Source organism: Pocillopora verrucosa, chromosome 14 (assembly GCF_036669915.1).
Source record: "Pocillopora verrucosa isolate sample1 chromosome 14, ASM3666991v2, whole genome shotgun sequence".
In the NCBI taxonomy this organism is placed as follows: Eukaryota; Metazoa; Cnidaria; class Anthozoa; order Scleractinia; family Pocilloporidae; genus Pocillopora; species Pocillopora verrucosa.
In genome coordinates this window covers 10,775,618-10,792,497 of record NC_089325.1, presented here as the reverse complement: position 1 = coordinate 10,792,497, position 16,880 = coordinate 10,775,618, and the positions used below count along the sequence as shown (strand labels likewise).

The window sequence follows — 16,880 nt, the reverse complement described above, 5'->3', positions numbered from 1 at the left end:
AATTATCGAGCCGACCGCAGGCCAGAGACAACACACAAACTATTTTAAGAGTCACTTCAACATCTGATTGCTCATGCATTTCCTACGTAAACACAGAGCTTTTAGCCCTCAAGAAGTTTTAAATGTTTTTGTAGCCATCTAGCAGTGAAGACGGTTTCCGTTCATGAACGCGTGGCGTGGTGGAATTCAAAACCGTGGAGTGGCGTTGAAAATTTCGGACGCTGGAAAGTTTCGGTGGGACAACAGCGCGAACGCAGTTTTTCTTTTCAAGGGAACATGAACTACTTTTGGAAATCTGTTCGCACCGTGAGCTTCTTGCTTGCGTGTTTTGCTGCCAATTTTCCAATGTTGGATGCCACGAAGACACTATACATAGGAGGTTTATTTCCAATGAGTGGTTCCTCTGTAGCTTCGGCAGGAAAAATATTTCTTCCTGTAAGCGAACTGGCAATTGATATGGTGAACAACCGCACCGATTTGTTAAACGGTTACCAATTGCAGCTCATATGGAATGATACACAGGTATCCAAAATCATTTTTTTTTGTCTGTTGGTTACATCTCAGAGTATAGTCACTAAAACTCAAATTATTTGGTTTCTTAACAACTTCACTAGTAGTGAGTTTCATTACAACTTCATCATTTGCGCGACATTTTCAGACACAGGCAAAACCATTTACAATACCTTGAGTACTGTGGGAAGTTTAGGGTGACCTTTGATGACATGTCGCATTACAACGCTGACAGCCTATGTGTAAGGGATAAGTTAAATACTTCAAAATTATATTGTGTCCTGTCTCTCTCAAAATCCCTTCTCTCCACAGTCATTTCCCCCCCCCTTACGAAAAATGGCCGTTGAACATTCAAACTTTTTTCGTTTTGAAATCGACGCGTTGCTTGATCGAAAAAAATTCCTTTGGTTACGCACACGAAAATAAACGACTCAGCTATTATTCTATTTAAAAGGAAATTTAGCTCCCAAAATTATGCAATATACAACCTTAACAAAGGAACAATAGGGAAATGATATCTAGAGCGTAATTATCTTAAAAGTGTTTGGATCAAAATTAGTGTAGACTTGAACAGATTTTCGTTGTCATGGCCTGGAAGAATCTATATCGTTAACTGCACTTCAAAGTCAACAATGGCCTATTAAAATTCTCAGAAATAACTTCCGAAGGGAACGAAAAGTCAGTATTCAGTACTACTGAAATGTTTTACTTTACGAAACTTTGTTTGAAAACATTTCAGGCATTGAATTCTTATGTTAGACGAAACATTTTATTCTTTTTGTTAACAGAACGTGGCTGTAACATTTGTTTGCGGCAAACGCTTCTTGAATATCACTTCCGCTAGTTTGCCTTGCGTTTTTCGAGAGCTTTTCGAAAACCACGTCAAAATATGCCGGCTTTTCCTGACGCCCTTCACATTCATTATGGTTTCATATTGACCAAAAATTTTGTAGTTTGGTTTACAAATTTAGAAAATGAGCGAAGTCTTGTTATGTTGTTTTTCTCCACCACAGAAAGTGAACACTGTTGATATGAGACTAACACTCAGTTGAAATACAATTTTCAATTTCGAATTCCTTCTCAAATCGGTCCAAAAACTTCATTGAGTAGAAGACCATTGTAAATACAGTTCGATTGTTGTTGACATTCTAAGGCTCTTGTTCATAGCCGTTTTGGTTAAAAAATTATGGATTATTCCTTCTAAAGCTTGCAATTAAATTCAAGGGAAAATGAATTTAAAATTTGATATTTCCTCCTCAACAGAACCATTGAATCAAGCAAAAAGTCGAGCGAACAAACGCTTTGTCCTCTTTAAAATCAATGCAGTAATCCAGTTTCGCGTGAAAAATTTATTGACCCGATCTTCCATTTTATTCATTCAACTCACGGCTATCGTCTATGTGCCCTCGACTATGTGAGTGTCAGAGTTTAACATAATTGATTTTCTCGTCCGCTAATATCTTAAACTTCGACGTCATAACCTTTGTTTGGAAATTATCTAATCGTTATTGTACAAAAGGCTCTATTTGAAAGTCTTTCTACACATCAAGTATTGACTTGTTTATCATGATGATATGAGCGCAATCTGTTTTTCATAATTCTTCAGCAATTTGAAATGCTAAGTCAAATTTCATACCTTTTCAAGGTATTTGTAATTACGTAGCGAAATATCGGGCCCGCTTTTCCATATTTTGTTTATTCGTAGTTATGAAGCAATTTTGACGTCGATGCTTAAATTGGAAATATTCTTGTCAAACTTAATTGCTTTCAAAATTAGGATATGACAAAATTTTCGTACTTTAATTGATAACCAAATTTCCAGACTGTGAAATGAAGAAACTTTTCTCCGAATGAAATGATTCCCTTGGCGGCTGTTCGCTGAAGTCTGTAATAAGTAATTTCTGGCTTAGTTTTCCGCTCTAGAAACATTTTCAATGGCTAAACATTTTGGCGAAACAGAAATCATCAAGTATTTCATATAATGGTCTCATTCTGTTCCAATAAGGCAAAATAATTAACAACTATTGACAGAAGATTGTTATCTTTTTACAACATTGATATGTGCAAAATCACGCGATGGTCGAATTTGAATGATTTAGCGCGTTTAAAATTCCCTTTTGTCTTTGCCCTGAGGTGAAAAATAAATTGCAACGATATTCACTACACTTACCATAACTTGACCCCCAAATCTCTTGTTGTGAAAATGAGATTCAATTTATTTTTTTTGGCATGAGTTGACTCGTGTTACCCCACTGGAGAGCAGTCTCCCGTGTTGTGATGTACGTAATATTTACGAAATGCGTCATCTCCCACTGTTACCGAGTTGCAATCAGCTCTTCAGTCAATTTATCAAGTTTCATTATCGGTTTCTTTGATCGGATGTCTAGAAGATCAAAACTTGCAGGAGGTAAATCCATTTCATAATTTGCCTGAAGCATTTTCCCATTTGTCGTGAAATCAAAGCCAAAGTAGAAAAAGCAGTCTTTGAGGAAAGCGGTAACTATCACGAGCAAACTTCCCAAAGCGCGGGAAAACGCGTGTGACCAAGTTGCGATTGGTTTTAGTTTTGTATCTGATTGGTTGAGAAGGAAGCGCGAGTTTACCGGACCAATATGAAATTACTTACAACTCTATGTGAGTCTGGTGAAAAAGGAGAATATTACGGTTCTTAACGTTATTTCATTTCAGAGCTGGCAATACATCTTGTTTCATGCAACTTAAAAAGCTATGAGGCTGGTAGGAAATGATAGGAAAGTCTCAAAAGCGTGTTGCTGCCCCCTTCTGACCCGGGTTTTGAGTAGTGGTCAGTGGTGGTCAGAAATGGATTATACTTATACGATTCTAAAATTTGTTTTATTTTCTGACTAATTCACGGCAGTGTGACCCAGGACATGCGACAAACTCGCTGTTTGAGTCCCTTCACACCAGGCCCCCAATGATAATGCTCCTAGGGGCTGCTTGTTCATCAGTGACCCGAGCCACTGCACAGATCGGCAAGCTCTGGAATCTTGTACAGGTAAATAGTAAATTATTTAACTCTGGTATTTTCTTAAAAGTGAATTCATGGAAATTTTGTTTTGGAGAGGAATATGCCAGATAGCTTGTACAAATAACAACGATTATGCCTGAAATAATTCCTTATAAAATGTAGAGGTAAATTTCGACGAATTAACTCTTAAATGTTGAGGTGCATTTGCTAAATCTAAGAAGGTATTTGCTAAATCTATCAAGGTATCAGAACTATCTTCTTCTGGAATCTCTACCGAAGAGAAACACAACAAAGCCGTGTTTGGCATTCACAAGAAGGAGATTCCAGCTGTTGTTTTGAAGAGGAACGCTATTTTTTTTATAATTACTCGGAGGTCGTGCACGTGTAAGCGTTGTTCTGCGAATGACAATTTGTTTACTATTCAAAGCCATACTCCCATAGACAATCCATTTTCATTGTGGTTTTTTTTTTCATCCAAGCACTGCATGTACAATGAGGTAAGGGGTTATACGGAAATCTTGCCATTTTTATCTTGGATAGAAGCGATCTCTGGTTTGCCGAAACATTGAAGTTCTAGCTTAGAGTCGTGACCCTTTAACTCTTTAACTCCCATGAGTGACCGAGAGAGAATTTCTCCTTACCGTGTCGATACAATATCAAGTAGACAAGTGATGAGAATAAAGAAAAATATCAATAAAGGGATTAAGATTTGATCCAATATCAAATTCTCTGACCTAACATCGTAATAATTGTATAGCAAATAATAAGGAGAATTACTAATGAGATCTTGGGAGTGAAAGGGTTAAACGCGTGAATGCAAAGCTGCGTGGTTTAGAAAATAGTGTAACAAGACAAAGCGTGATTAGGAACAGTCGCCAGTCCTCACGTCTTATTTTAATTGACAGGTGTCATATGCCTCCACTGCCAGCGATCTATCCAATAAGGAGAAGTATCCCATGCTATACAACATTGTACCACCTGACTCTGCATATAACAACGCGAGGATAGCTTTCTCAAAGCACTTCAAGTGGAAGAGAGTTGCTACTATTCGACAAAATAGTTACGTCTTTGATGAGGTGACGTATCGATCAAATAGCGACATATGGTAACATTTGAGTGGAACAAAAAGGTCAAAAATAAATTAATACATTGGTATTTGAGAGACTGACAAGGAGAGTTTAAACGACAATTAAGAGCCTCGTCGGTTCGTGAGCGTTTCCTTCATTCTAATGACCTTAATTTTTGATTCAACAGTGATGATGTCAGGAGAAATTAGATGCTGGTCACTCGAAGGGGTTTGGAGGGGGGGACGGGAGTTAGCGTGATAAGGGTGGGAATTTAAACGCCTAAATTTTCAAATATCTAGCCTAAGTGAGGACCAGAGGAAAGTAAAATTTACTATGGTGGATTCATGTTAGGACTTTGCGTTTTCATGGTTTACACAATGCACGTCACGTTGAAAGTGTTAAAATTAAAATACTTTCTTTCAGGTAATGGACATGCTCCAAGAAGATCTTATAAACAACAATTTCGATCTTATAGCCACAGAACTGTTTAATGACGATCCTAAGATTCAGGTTGAAAATCTGAAGGTAAGGTTTCCTGAAAAGAAATCGAGAGTTACTTAGCTACGATCAATTCATGAGAAGTTTTCATTGAATATGTATTAACCTCAACAGAAGAGAGACGCCCGCATCATTGTTGGGATGTTCTACGAAGACAAGGCTCGGAGAGTTTTTTGCGAGGTGCAGTATTCAATTACCACGCGATTCTTTGTTATATGCATGCTTTCTGCTCATTTCATTCCTCAAATGTTGCATAATATTGGCGTTTCATGCAACATGCACAGCACAACATTTTAATTCGCAAAGTAGCTTGTTTGAACGATAGGCAGAAAGGATTTGTGACTTGTGTGTCCTTAATTACCTTTAGTGGCCCCTGTGTGTTTTTACCCAAATGTTCTGTATTATTGCCGTTACTTCTAACACGGGAGGCAATCAGACATAGCAGAAGATTTTTAATTTGCAAGGAAACTACTTGGTTAGAAAGCTAAAAGTAAATTGTGAGTTCATGTGCGCTACAGTGACTTGCTTTACGTCTGCTCTTAACAACATGCATGTCACAGGCAGGCTAGTGGAATTAGGGCCGACTCGCGGACTAAACTTCGAGTCACGTTGATCTTTCACCATACCTTGCTTCGTTTTCTTTGGTGTAGGCATACAAACAAGAAATGTACGGAGAGCACTACATGTGGTTGATAATGGACTGGTACGACAACAAACCCTGGTGGCTCGTTAAAGATGATAAAATTGATTGCACAGAAGGACAGATGAGAATGGCGACCGAGGGCTACTTTTCCGTTGAGAGTGCACGGATTGTTTCCAACCAGGAACCCACTATATCAGGAATGGTGAGTTGAATAACGTGTAAGGGTGAGGGTGTAGCGTCCCCAATCGGACGGAAGTATCAGAAATCTGACGAAAGCGTCTGAAATCGGAGTGTGACGTCGGAAATCGCACGATAGCGTCCGAAATCAAAATTTTTGACATAAAGTGTTGAAAAACGATATAAAACTGAACGATTGAGTAACAGACTGACTGACTGCCTGACTGAATGACTGACTACTGACTAACTGACTGACTGACTGAATGAATAAATGACTGACTGACTGATTGTCTTATTGACAGACTAAATGACTGACTAACTGACTGACTAAATGAGTGACTGACTGAATGAATAAATGAATGAATAAATAAACGATTGACTGACTCAATGACTGACTGACAGACTGACTGACTGACTGACTGACTGACTGACTGACTGACTGACTGATTGACTTAATGACTGACTGACTGACTGACAGACTGACTGACTGACTGACTGACTGACTGATTGACTTAATGACTGACTGACTGACAGACTGACTGACTGACTGACTGATTGACTTAATGACTGACTGACAGACTGACTGACTGACAGACTGATTGACTGACTCACTGACTGACTGACTGACTGACTGACTGACTGACTGATTGACTTAATGACTGACTGACTTAATGACTGACTGACTGACTGACTGACTGACTGATTGACTGACTCACTGACTGACTGATTGACTGACTGACTGATTGACTTAATGACTGACTGACAGACTGACTGACTGACTGACTGATTGACTGACTCACTGACTGACTGACTGACTGACTGACTGATTGACTTAATGACTGACTGACTGACTGACTGACTGACTGATTGACTGACTCACTGACTGACTGACTGACTGACTGATTGACTTAATGACTGACTGACTGACTGACTGACTGATTGACTTAATGACTGACTGACAGACTGACTGACTGACAGACTGATTGACTGACTCACTGGCTGACTGACTGACTGACTGACTGATTGACTTAATGACTGACTGACAGACTGACTGACTGACTGACTGACTGATTGACTGACTCACTGACTGACTGACTGACTGATTGACTTAATGACTGACTGACAGACTGACTGACTGACTGACTGATTGACTGACTCACTGACTGACTGATTGACTTAATGACTGACTGACTGACTGACTGACTGATTGACTGACTCACTGACTGACTGATTGACTGACTCACTGACTGACTGATTGACTTAATGACTGACTGACTGACTGACTGACTGATTGACTTAATGACTGACTGACAGACTGACTGACTGACTGACTGATTGACTGACTCACTGACTGACTGATTGACTTAATGACTGACTGACTGACTGACTGACTGATTGACTGACTCACTGACTGACTGATTGACTGACTCACTGACTGACTGATTGACTTAATGACTGACTGACTGACTGACTGACTGATTGACTTAATGACTGACTGACAGACTGACTGACTGACTGACAGACTGATTGACTGACTGACTGACTGACTGACTGACTGATTGACTTAATGACTGACTGACAGACTGACTGACTGACTGATTGACTGACTCACTGACTGACTGACTGACTGATTGACTGACTCACTGACTGACTGACTGACTGACTGACTGATTGGCTTAATGACTGACTGACAGACTGACTGACTGACTGACTGACTAACTGACTGACTGACTGACTGACTGACTGATTGACTGACTCACTGACTGACTGACTGACTGACTGATTGACTTAATGACTGACTGACTAACTTATTGACTGACTGAAGGACTGAATGAATATTTAATTAATCGATAGACTGACTGTTTGACCAACTGACTGACTGACTAATTGATTGATCGATTGGTGTATAATGAAAATTCCATCAACGTTTCAAAATATTAAACGATTTTCTTTACTCTGTAGACCTCCGAAAAATTTCTACAAACCCATGTCAAGCCAAGTGGAAACAACACCGATCTTTATGTTCCCTTCGTGTTTGACTCCATGTGGACGATTGCTCTCACATTAAACAAGTCTATGAGTGAAATCCGCAAAACCTTGAACAGATCTCTAGAAGATTTTACCTACCAAGACAGTGGCATGGCGCAAATTTTCAAGCAAACGTTGAAAAACCTGGAATTCCAAGGGATTACGGTAGTGACATGCTAACAATTTTCTCACCGTAACCCTCACCTACCGCGGGCTCTCTTCCCTCGCTTTGAGTTAAAAATGAATGCTCCGTGCTTTTGGCTGAGCTGGAGGCAAGACATATATTTATTCTAGATATCAGCTTCCAATCATAGAAAAATGATTAATCGTCAACCTGAATTTTCGCGGCAGCTCAACTAAAAGGAGGTTATCTGTCAGTCCACTGATCAAGAATCAAATTAAATATTTTACCTTTGGGTTTTATGATATTTATAACGATAAGCAAATTTTCAAGCATTAACGTTTAAAATTGTTTATTTCGTAGGGAAAAGTGACGTTTTCAAGTAAAGGGGAAGGAACGAAGCCCTCATACATAAAACAAATGCAAAGTAAGTTGATTGATTCGATTTAATATTTTAGACACGAGTGGCCGATTTTGGAGTTTGAACCCTAATGGTCGATCTGAGATTTGGACAGTAGCGGCCTTTTTTTGATTTTGGACATTAGTGGCTGATCTTGGAATTTAGGCCTCTGTGGCCGATTTAAGAGTTTGAATGCTAATGACCCATCAAAGATTTTGGACACTAGTGGCCAATTTTGGCTTTTCGACACTCGCGGTTAACATATCACTTATTTTATAAAATTTCGTATTTCAACAAAACCTTTGTACTGACAAAATGTAAAATAATACGAGCACTTTCTGATTATAAATCTTTACCTCGTGCTAAATCGAATTAATTATCGACGTCGCTTCTCGTGAACTTTCATTTCTTTGCTTTCAAACAGACGGAATTTCGAAGATATTGGGCACATACCACCCTGATACCGATAAAATTGTGTTGGATGGTGCTCAAGTGTTATGGAAAGGTATGTTTAGGTAACATCATTCCTCTGAGTAAGTAAATAAACCTTTGCTCTTTAAGAAATGGAGCTCCAATTAAAAGCCGACTCGTTAAGGCAGCATGTGTACTGTCCGATACCTGGCTTATTTTCTTAAGACAATGATATGTGCGATTTTGGTGTCAATATCCTTCAAAGTCCCGAAAATATCCTACGAATTCCGAACATAGACGAATATTGCCGAAGAGTTTACGATAAATTATGAAGGTTAATATAGTTTATCGTAATGAAAAATTAAATGAAGACTGGGGCTTTTCTCAGAAAAATGAAACGAACGTAAAACAAAAAGATTTTCCACTACTTCCAAATTCCAGCCATGTCCATTCTTTTTTCCTCAGCCTCATGTAATCGCACACTTGTAAAACAGGTTTTTATGAAAGGAGATATTTCTGTCGTGAAAAATAACCCCCATATTCCGTGACAGTATCCCTTTAATTCTCGTCTTTGAACGTTAAGGTGGCGCTCCTCCAACTGATGGCAAAGTTACCATTTATGAGATACAGTACGTTTCTACGCCACTGTTTTGTGTCATCGTTATTTTGACCAGCGGAGGCATTTTATTGGCGGCGTACCTCCTGCGATTCAATTTTGTTCGACGAATGCAACGGTAAGTTAGGGAAGCTACATAATATATGATTCGTGAATGGATGTTTTGTGTATGTCCGATGATGAAGACATTGAATGGTAATATTCCTGCTCCGCTTCACGCCATATGTGACATATTTTTTACTAAGTTAGGTTTTCGTTTTTTCCTTCAGCCATATCAAGTTATCAAGTCCAAACCTTAACAACGTGATAATCCTAGGATGTGTTTTGATCTACATATCTGTTTATATGATCGCCATCGATGGTAAATTGGTGGACACCAGCACACTAACGGGCCTTTGCAGGGTAAGTTTATCCGAGCAAATATTCTCCTATACACAAGTCTAAAGAGTTTTATCTATATCAGCTAGGGGCTTAGTATAGTAGTATACATAGCCTCCTTCCGTCTAGCCAATAGTATCAATTGGTACTAGGAATCTAATGTAGAAACTTTAAGCCAACCTCGGAGGATATGAATACTTTCGGTTGCTTTGAGCTAAGGAAACCAGGATGACCTCAAGGTGTAGTAAGTCATAAGTTTTGTCGGAATTTAGTGCAAAGTTCATGTTGATGCAATCATCTTACCAGCTAAGGAATTTCCTTGTCATTTCAGGCTCGAGGTTTTCTCTTGTCCGTTGGTTATAGTCTAGCGGTTGGTGCAATGTTCTCAAAGCTGTGGCGAGTGTATCAGATTTACAACAACTTTAGACCTAAAGAAAAGGTAAATTTCGACAATCTTTTCACAATACCAAAACTCTGACCAAAGAAAATAACGTGACCAATCACAAAAAATGTACGTAACGCAATGGACCACTTACAATTTAGAGAAACTGCATGTGACCGTCGTAAAGGGTGGGAAAACGTACGTACTCAAGACGAGATTGCCTTTGCACTTACCTCTGATTGGTTTAATGGGGCTTAAGATAGTGAAAAATAGCTAAAAAATTAAAGTAAGAAAAAAAGGTTTGGCTATGGGATTTAGCTGAAAATTACTGTGTTATACAAGCCTTTTCTGTATTTACAACAAGCAGCAATGTCATCTTAAAAGAACTGTGCGCTAGGAGTGCATGAGCGGCAATCATCGCCAGGGAAGATCGTCTCATGAAAATCGAACTCTTGCTCTGGACGTGGCTATAAGACCTTTCTCCATAATGTTCACAATCTTTCCTTCCTCAGACACTCAAGTATAAGGAACTTATTTGTTTCATGGTAGTTCTGGTACTGATTGACATAGTTGTAATGTCTCTGTGGATTGGAGTGGATACACCTGAGATTGTTACAACTGACATACAGTCGCAGGTTAGTCAGTCGGGTTAAAGCGATCAAAGTACAATTTCTATTTGATGTTTCATGGCACAGTCACGTGAAAGGGTCGTGGGAATATAGATCAAGAACTTCCGACTTTCAGCCAATTGCCGACCATTCTCGATCGACTATTGATCGACTTTTTAAAGTATATTCGCCACATGCCACAACCTTCAAAAATATATTAACATACCTGTTTCTTTTCAGATTAAGGAAGAACCTCATTTTAGAATTATACCACAGGAGCAATACTGTACTTCTAGATACTTCACCACTTGGTTATACATTCTGCTCGGCTACAAAGCTCTCTTATTGGTGATTGGATGCTTAATCGCATGGGTCACACGTGAGGCAAAAGTCCGCCTGCTCAATGACTCGCGTTACGTGTGCATGAGTGTGTATAATATAATACCTTGCGCTCTGGTGGGTATACCGCTGGCCTTCCTGATTGATGGTCACATTAACGCGCTTGTGGCGTGTGTCTCGTTTTTTCTGCTCCTTCCTACAACAGTGACACTTTGTTTACTTTTTGTACCGAAGGTGAGCAAGAAACGAGTTTTTCGCAGATAGTCTCAGAATAATTTCTGTTATTTGCGTGCTTTTTGTTTCTTCACTCTTCTTTAAAATTTTCATTCGTACGACGCACTCGCCGAAAAGGAAAGATTGCTTGTAGTCTAGGGGGGAACTTATTTTTCCGCAAGCTTTTCTTTTGATGAGTAAGACCTACCAACGACAAAAACAGACACGATGACATAACAAACGTTATAACTTATCAGTCGAAATATTGATAAATGACAAATCTAAAACATAAAGTGCCTCCTAGAGGGGGTTGGGATATTTAACAATTTTTTGGCGTATAGGAATCCTTTTTCTGGTAATAATGGCTGAATTCTGATTGTTTTGTGACTACCTACTCAGGACGTCTCCTGCCTACAAAGGTCAACGAGTGAAAAAGGTTAAGAAAGTTTCTCAACACTTTTATATAAGACGTTTTTGTTCCTGTCGTAGATTTTGAAGCTCAAAAAGAATGCGGAGGAGCAATTTCGGATATCTGCTCTACAATGTCCTACACGAAACGTAATGGAAGTAAATTACGATTCGCTTGATTCATCTCATTCCGTCAATGATCCCAGTGCGGATTCAAAACTTCAGGAAGAGATAGCCACGCTCAAGAAAGAAATACGTGCAATTAAACTTAAACACGGAGAAAATGCAATTCCAAACCTGTCGGTTAGAATCGCCGACCCTGTTGAAAATGGTCGGGAGGGGAAATCTTTCGCTCAACTGCCTATAAGACTGCTGACTAGACCGCAACTTAACAAGCGGGCAGTTACGTGTCATACCACTCAAGAATTGTGCGTTCGAAAGAGGCGTAAACGTCGGTCATCCTCGTTTTCCGGACCGTATTTGCAACGGGGATCACTCGACATTGGGTCGTTCTTTTCCGAGCTCGCTGATCCGCTATTGGTGCTGAAAGCGGAGAACCGAGAACTGAACAGAAAGCTGCAAGAGGCGAGAATTTCCGAGGCGGGAAAGCTGGCTAAAGTGTGGCATGAGAATGCGCAGCTTCACCGCAAGATTGTGGAGCTCAACCTCAAGAGTGCTCCGAGCGAAGAGGCTGAAAAAGTGTCACGTCTCCTTAAGGAGAATGCGGAGTTGAAGAAGCAGTTGGGAGAAGTCAGTATTTTGAATTCAGTTTGGTGTGATGTAACGCCTCAAATACAGAGAAAACAGAACGAGGATAGAAAAATTTCGAAAGATTTAAGAGAGGTAAGAGACATTCACGAATGGAAATTATTTCTGAAAGTAACAGATACTGTGGCTGAAGTTCCATCTTTTAAGATGCAAAGCTGTTCCGCCTATCCAGAACCTTTTATTTATCAATCTATTCATTCATTTATATTTAGCTCGATTGCTCGTTTTTAAGCTAGTTGTAGGGCCTAGGAGGATCCCGCTCAAGAAAATACAGAGTCGGCGGAGTATTTTCTGAACATGGGGGGGGGCTCCTGGTGCAAAAATATCTTCACATCCCCCCACTCGAATTCTTCCGAATTCCCTAAAGTGCAAGCAAACCTATTTGCCTGCTGAACAACCAAACCATAATCGATTGCTACACCGCATAAATAAGCAGTTATTGAGAAAAAATGTCTAAAAGCAGCTCCCTCTCAACCAATCAGATGCAAAACTGAAGCCAACTGCGACTTGAAGGTCACTCGTGTTCTCCTCCTTTTCAGACAGCCTCCTTGTTTCTGTGCCCTCATTGGTCGTAATAATAACTATGCTTTTAGTTTATTGAATAAACAACCAAATAGCGCCCTAACTTGAGCGAGTGAAATTGTATAAATATGGGATTGGCTTCGGAATATCGACCCTCTGTCTTAGTGTGCAAATCATTCAAGCCGAAATAATAATTTCAAACTGAGAATTTTGTTTTTCTCCTCAACAGCTTCAGCAGCTGCTTAGTGTGGATCTCGGTGGTCACAGACCGGGATCTTTCCGTCCATCTCCTGTCACAAGACCACCTCCCATTGGCCGCTCCCAGTCCTCGTCCGAGTTGCACTGCAACTGGAACGGAACCCCATGTGGTGACAAGAAAAGACCCATTAGCCCTTTTGCAACAACCGCCATGAAACGATTTAGCTTTGAGGGCATCGACAAAAGACAAGATTTCTGCGCAAGCACTGAAAATCCAAGAGCTGGAACAACGACGGCGGAGGCTGAAGCAGTTAAATCTTTGACGATTGTATCGCAATCTCCTCAAGCTGTGATAAGCGAAACCAGAAGCACGGGAAAAGCTCCCACTATTATTCGTCGAGATAACATAGATGGTTGCGAGTCGGAGAAAGAAATTTCTGGCATCGGCGAAAGAACCAATATGGGATTTAGCAGTGATGAGGATGAAGATATAATTCATTTGAAGTCGGTAAACAAAATGGATGAAAATCTTGAGAAACCTTCCATTTTTAATCACGAGAAAGAAGATGTCATGATAAGCAGCCAAAATGTAATTCCGAAGATCGTGTGTCAGGATCGGCTCTTTTCGTCAGAACCAAAAGACCAAAGCATTTCCGATCCAAAGTCCAATTCTTATTGTGAATCATCGGACGAAAGTGTTCAAAATCGCTTTGGTGTTGAGACTTCTAGAGTGGTACTCGATGAAAATGACAATTTGCAAAGTACTGTAATACTGCTAAACCCATTAGTGGCTAATGATTTCGATACAAATCAAGAATTTCCTGCGGAAATAAAGAACTTTTCAGGTCAGACTGAAGAAAAAGTGGAATTGTCAGACTCAAAGACACTTGATTCCCCAGTACATGAGGCAAATCCTACACGAACACAGAAAGCTTCATGTGACCGAAGTGCAAAGGACTTTCCGGCTTACATGAGGAAAGTGCAAAGGAAGAAGGAGAAAAAGAAAAATGACAAAATAGAAAAAATATTCTTTGTATAATCAATTCTGACAAACAAACTTATTAATCATCGAAGTATTTGCTCAATTAATTGGTATCTTGTGGAAGCGTCAAGGGAAAAGGAGAAAACATGGAGTCTTATCTGAAATATAAAGATGCAAAAAAAATTCTGCTGTCATCCATCATCACTGGGGCTGAGATTGGGGTGGAGACTGGGCCGAGTTTGCCAAAAAGGAGTTTTAAAGGAATTACCTGACCCTTCCTCGGAAATTTATTACCTGACTCATATTTGACTCATCAGAACAAATACGTTTCCATGCTATCAGATTTATTTCAGTTTTCGCCAAAATTTTTCACAATTTCACATTCCTTTTCAACTCGTTAGTGCTAAATCTGCGGAGTTGTTCTAAAATTTTTTCCTTTAATCTCTAAGGAAGGCTGTTAATATCCAGGTTTTGTCTCCAGGAGATCCCGCTATATTACTGGTTGCCGGCTTGTCGGGCCTGTTAACCCTGCAATGGCCTACATACAGGGACCGCGATTCCTGTATCATATACCAGAGCCATACATATTGTCCCCTCCGGACAATCTAGTACTTCAGCTTCCGTTGGCGAACAAGCTGAAGGAAGAAAAAAGACATAAACGAAGGGAACGGTCATTATTGCTTGAGTTATGATAACATTTACCTTATCCCTTTATAACGCTATGTAGTTTACTCATGAACCTCTCCCCTGATTGACAATTAATTGGCAGTCAGTCATTTTTCCATTCTACATTGGAGACGACTGATCCCCCCTCCGTCCCCCCCCCCCCCCTTGAAAACCATGTAATCCCACGCCAGGTGATGAAAAATGGCTGGCTCCTTATTCAACAACTAGTTGTCCCTGAGATTAGGTAGAGACTGCCTAAATGCACCAAACATAGTCTGTTAGAAAAAAATACATTAAGAGTTCGAATCTTATAATATAAAGCATGACGCTCTGACCTGTTAAATATCATCATGATCTGGGGCAAAGCGAAAGTTTAGTCTGTGTTTTTGTTTCTGTATAAATTATGTTTTGTAACTGATGGAGATGAAGTTATACAATACTCTTTTGCTTGCACTATACTATAACTGAGGCGGGTAAAATTTTAAAAAAAAATCAAGAAAATAGGAAATTTAATCTTGAAGGGGAGATATTTCGGTCTGCAGGGAAAAACTTACGTCGCCAGAATTCTTTGACATCACCTAGAAAGCAAAAAAAAAGAAACGATCTAAAGGTTTTATATAACCTCTTTCGTACTGTTACAAGAAGTTAAAGCAAGTTTTACTGGGTAAGGACTGAAGGAAAAAGCCAGAATGTTGAATGATTTTTAACAAGATGATATCAGTTTTTGTACTCATCGTGAAGGGAATCACTTGAAAAGAACGGAACACTTTGTAAAGTAGAAATATACAAACTGCTCGAAGAGGGTAGCAAATAGTTCATGCGTGACACGCGATTAGGCCCAAAATTAATGCGAGAGGCTTGAATTTTACAGAGGCAAGGTAATGTGAGATTTCAAGATTCCCCTTTCGATACTTTAAATACTTGAAATATAGAATTTTAGATCCACGTTTGGTGTGTTCACTGCTAACGTCAAACCGCGGTCAGCAGTTTGTGATTAGAAGTTAGAAGTCTCGAGTTTTTCAGCTTTTTAGATCGACGTCGGCTTTCATCTGAGAAAAAGAATCATCATGTGCGCCGCCATCTTGAGTTACACAAAGGATGGGGGTCCTTTATTTCAAACACAAAATGTGGCTAGAAGATTGGTTTTCTATCGTCCCAAACGGATTGGTTGAAAAGAAAAGACTTCACTTCACGAACATTTATGAACATACATGAGTACTTTTTATCAGGAAGAAAAAAAACCGTCGAGGGAGTTCAACTACCTGAAACTGCCTTGCCCAAAGTTCAAACGTGGACGGCAAACGGCGAACGTGACCACTGGTCACACGTATTCAGAAACAAACGTGGATCTAAAACTCCCTAATTTTGAAAGAACACGTGCCGTGCCCTCCTCAAAGCGCAAAGAAGCACAAAACTGAGGTTCGATTGGTTTAAGGTGGCGCGACTTTTCTAAACTAATTGAAGAGAGTAATGAAGACAAAATTGATGCAGTAAAGGATTGTTTTGGACAACCAATATGAAAATCCCTCGAACATGATGCGTATAGGCTAAGAGTTACAGTGACTTACGGGCTTTTCCCTTACCAGCTTCCACTGTCGCACAAACCATCCAAACAATACTAATCAGAATCATAGCAATCTTCATTGTGAATAAGTGTCTTCTTTTACACCTGAAAAAGAAAGCTTCTTGTGGAATAATCTCTTCTCTCACTCTAAAATCTGTTGTGAAATTTGCTTGTATATCGTCTAGTATATATCAGACTAACAAATATAAATATTAAAAAGAATATTCTCAACCTTTTAATTAAATTTTTAATAACTTTTTAAATTGGTTTTTTCAATTTTTTATTTTTTAATTAATTTTTTTAATAATTGTTTTAATTATTTTTTAAATTTTTTGAATTATTTCTTTAATAATTTTTTAATTATTGTTTGAATAAATTTTTCAATTAGTTTT

General features: G+C 39.3%; 1 protein-coding gene and 1 long non-coding RNA gene across 2 annotated transcripts; one reads left to right on the top strand and one right to left on the bottom strand.

Annotated features, from left to right (window-relative positions):
- The first annotated feature begins 48 nt into the window (after positions 1-48).
- Positions 49-14,428, top strand: LOC131773824 (gamma-aminobutyric acid type B receptor subunit 2). The gene is made up of 16 exons (XM_059089780.2): positions 49-522; positions 3,389-3,526; positions 4,405-4,575; positions 4,990-5,091; positions 5,179-5,244; positions 5,715-5,909; positions 7,847-8,077; positions 8,397-8,460; positions 8,858-8,938; positions 9,428-9,578; positions 9,730-9,862; positions 10,170-10,277; positions 10,733-10,855; positions 11,069-11,401; positions 11,870-12,631; positions 13,308-14,428. Exons 1-16 carry the CDS (start codon positions 277-279, stop codon positions 14,313-14,315), a joined length of 3,912 nt encoding a protein of 1,303 aa, XP_058945763.2. The 5' UTR covers positions 49-276; the 3' UTR covers positions 14,316-14,428.
- A 164-nt stretch (positions 14,429-14,592) lies between these two features.
- LOC136278081 (uncharacterized) lies at positions 14,593-16,652 on the bottom strand. The gene is made up of 3 exons (XR_010716176.1): positions 16,508-16,652; positions 15,479-15,502; positions 14,593-14,893 (listed from the first exon to the last, which is right to left on the bottom strand). It is a non-coding gene; the product is annotated as an uncharacterized lncRNA (long non-coding RNA).
- Positions 16,653-16,880: the final 228 nt, after the last annotated feature.

Coding starts and splice junctions, on each gene's coding strand:
- LOC131773824 (XM_059089780.2), top strand. CDS start 277: ATGAACTACTTTTGGAAATCTGTTCGCACCGTGAGCTTCTTGCTTGCG. Junction 8,461..8,857: donor ATACATAAAACAAATGCAAA/GTAAGTTGATTG, acceptor GCTTTCAAACAG/ACGGAATTTCGAAGATATTG. Junction 12,632..13,307: donor TTTCGAAAGATTTAAGAGAG/GTAAGAGACATT, acceptor TCTCCTCAACAG/CTTCAGCAGCTGCTTAGTGT.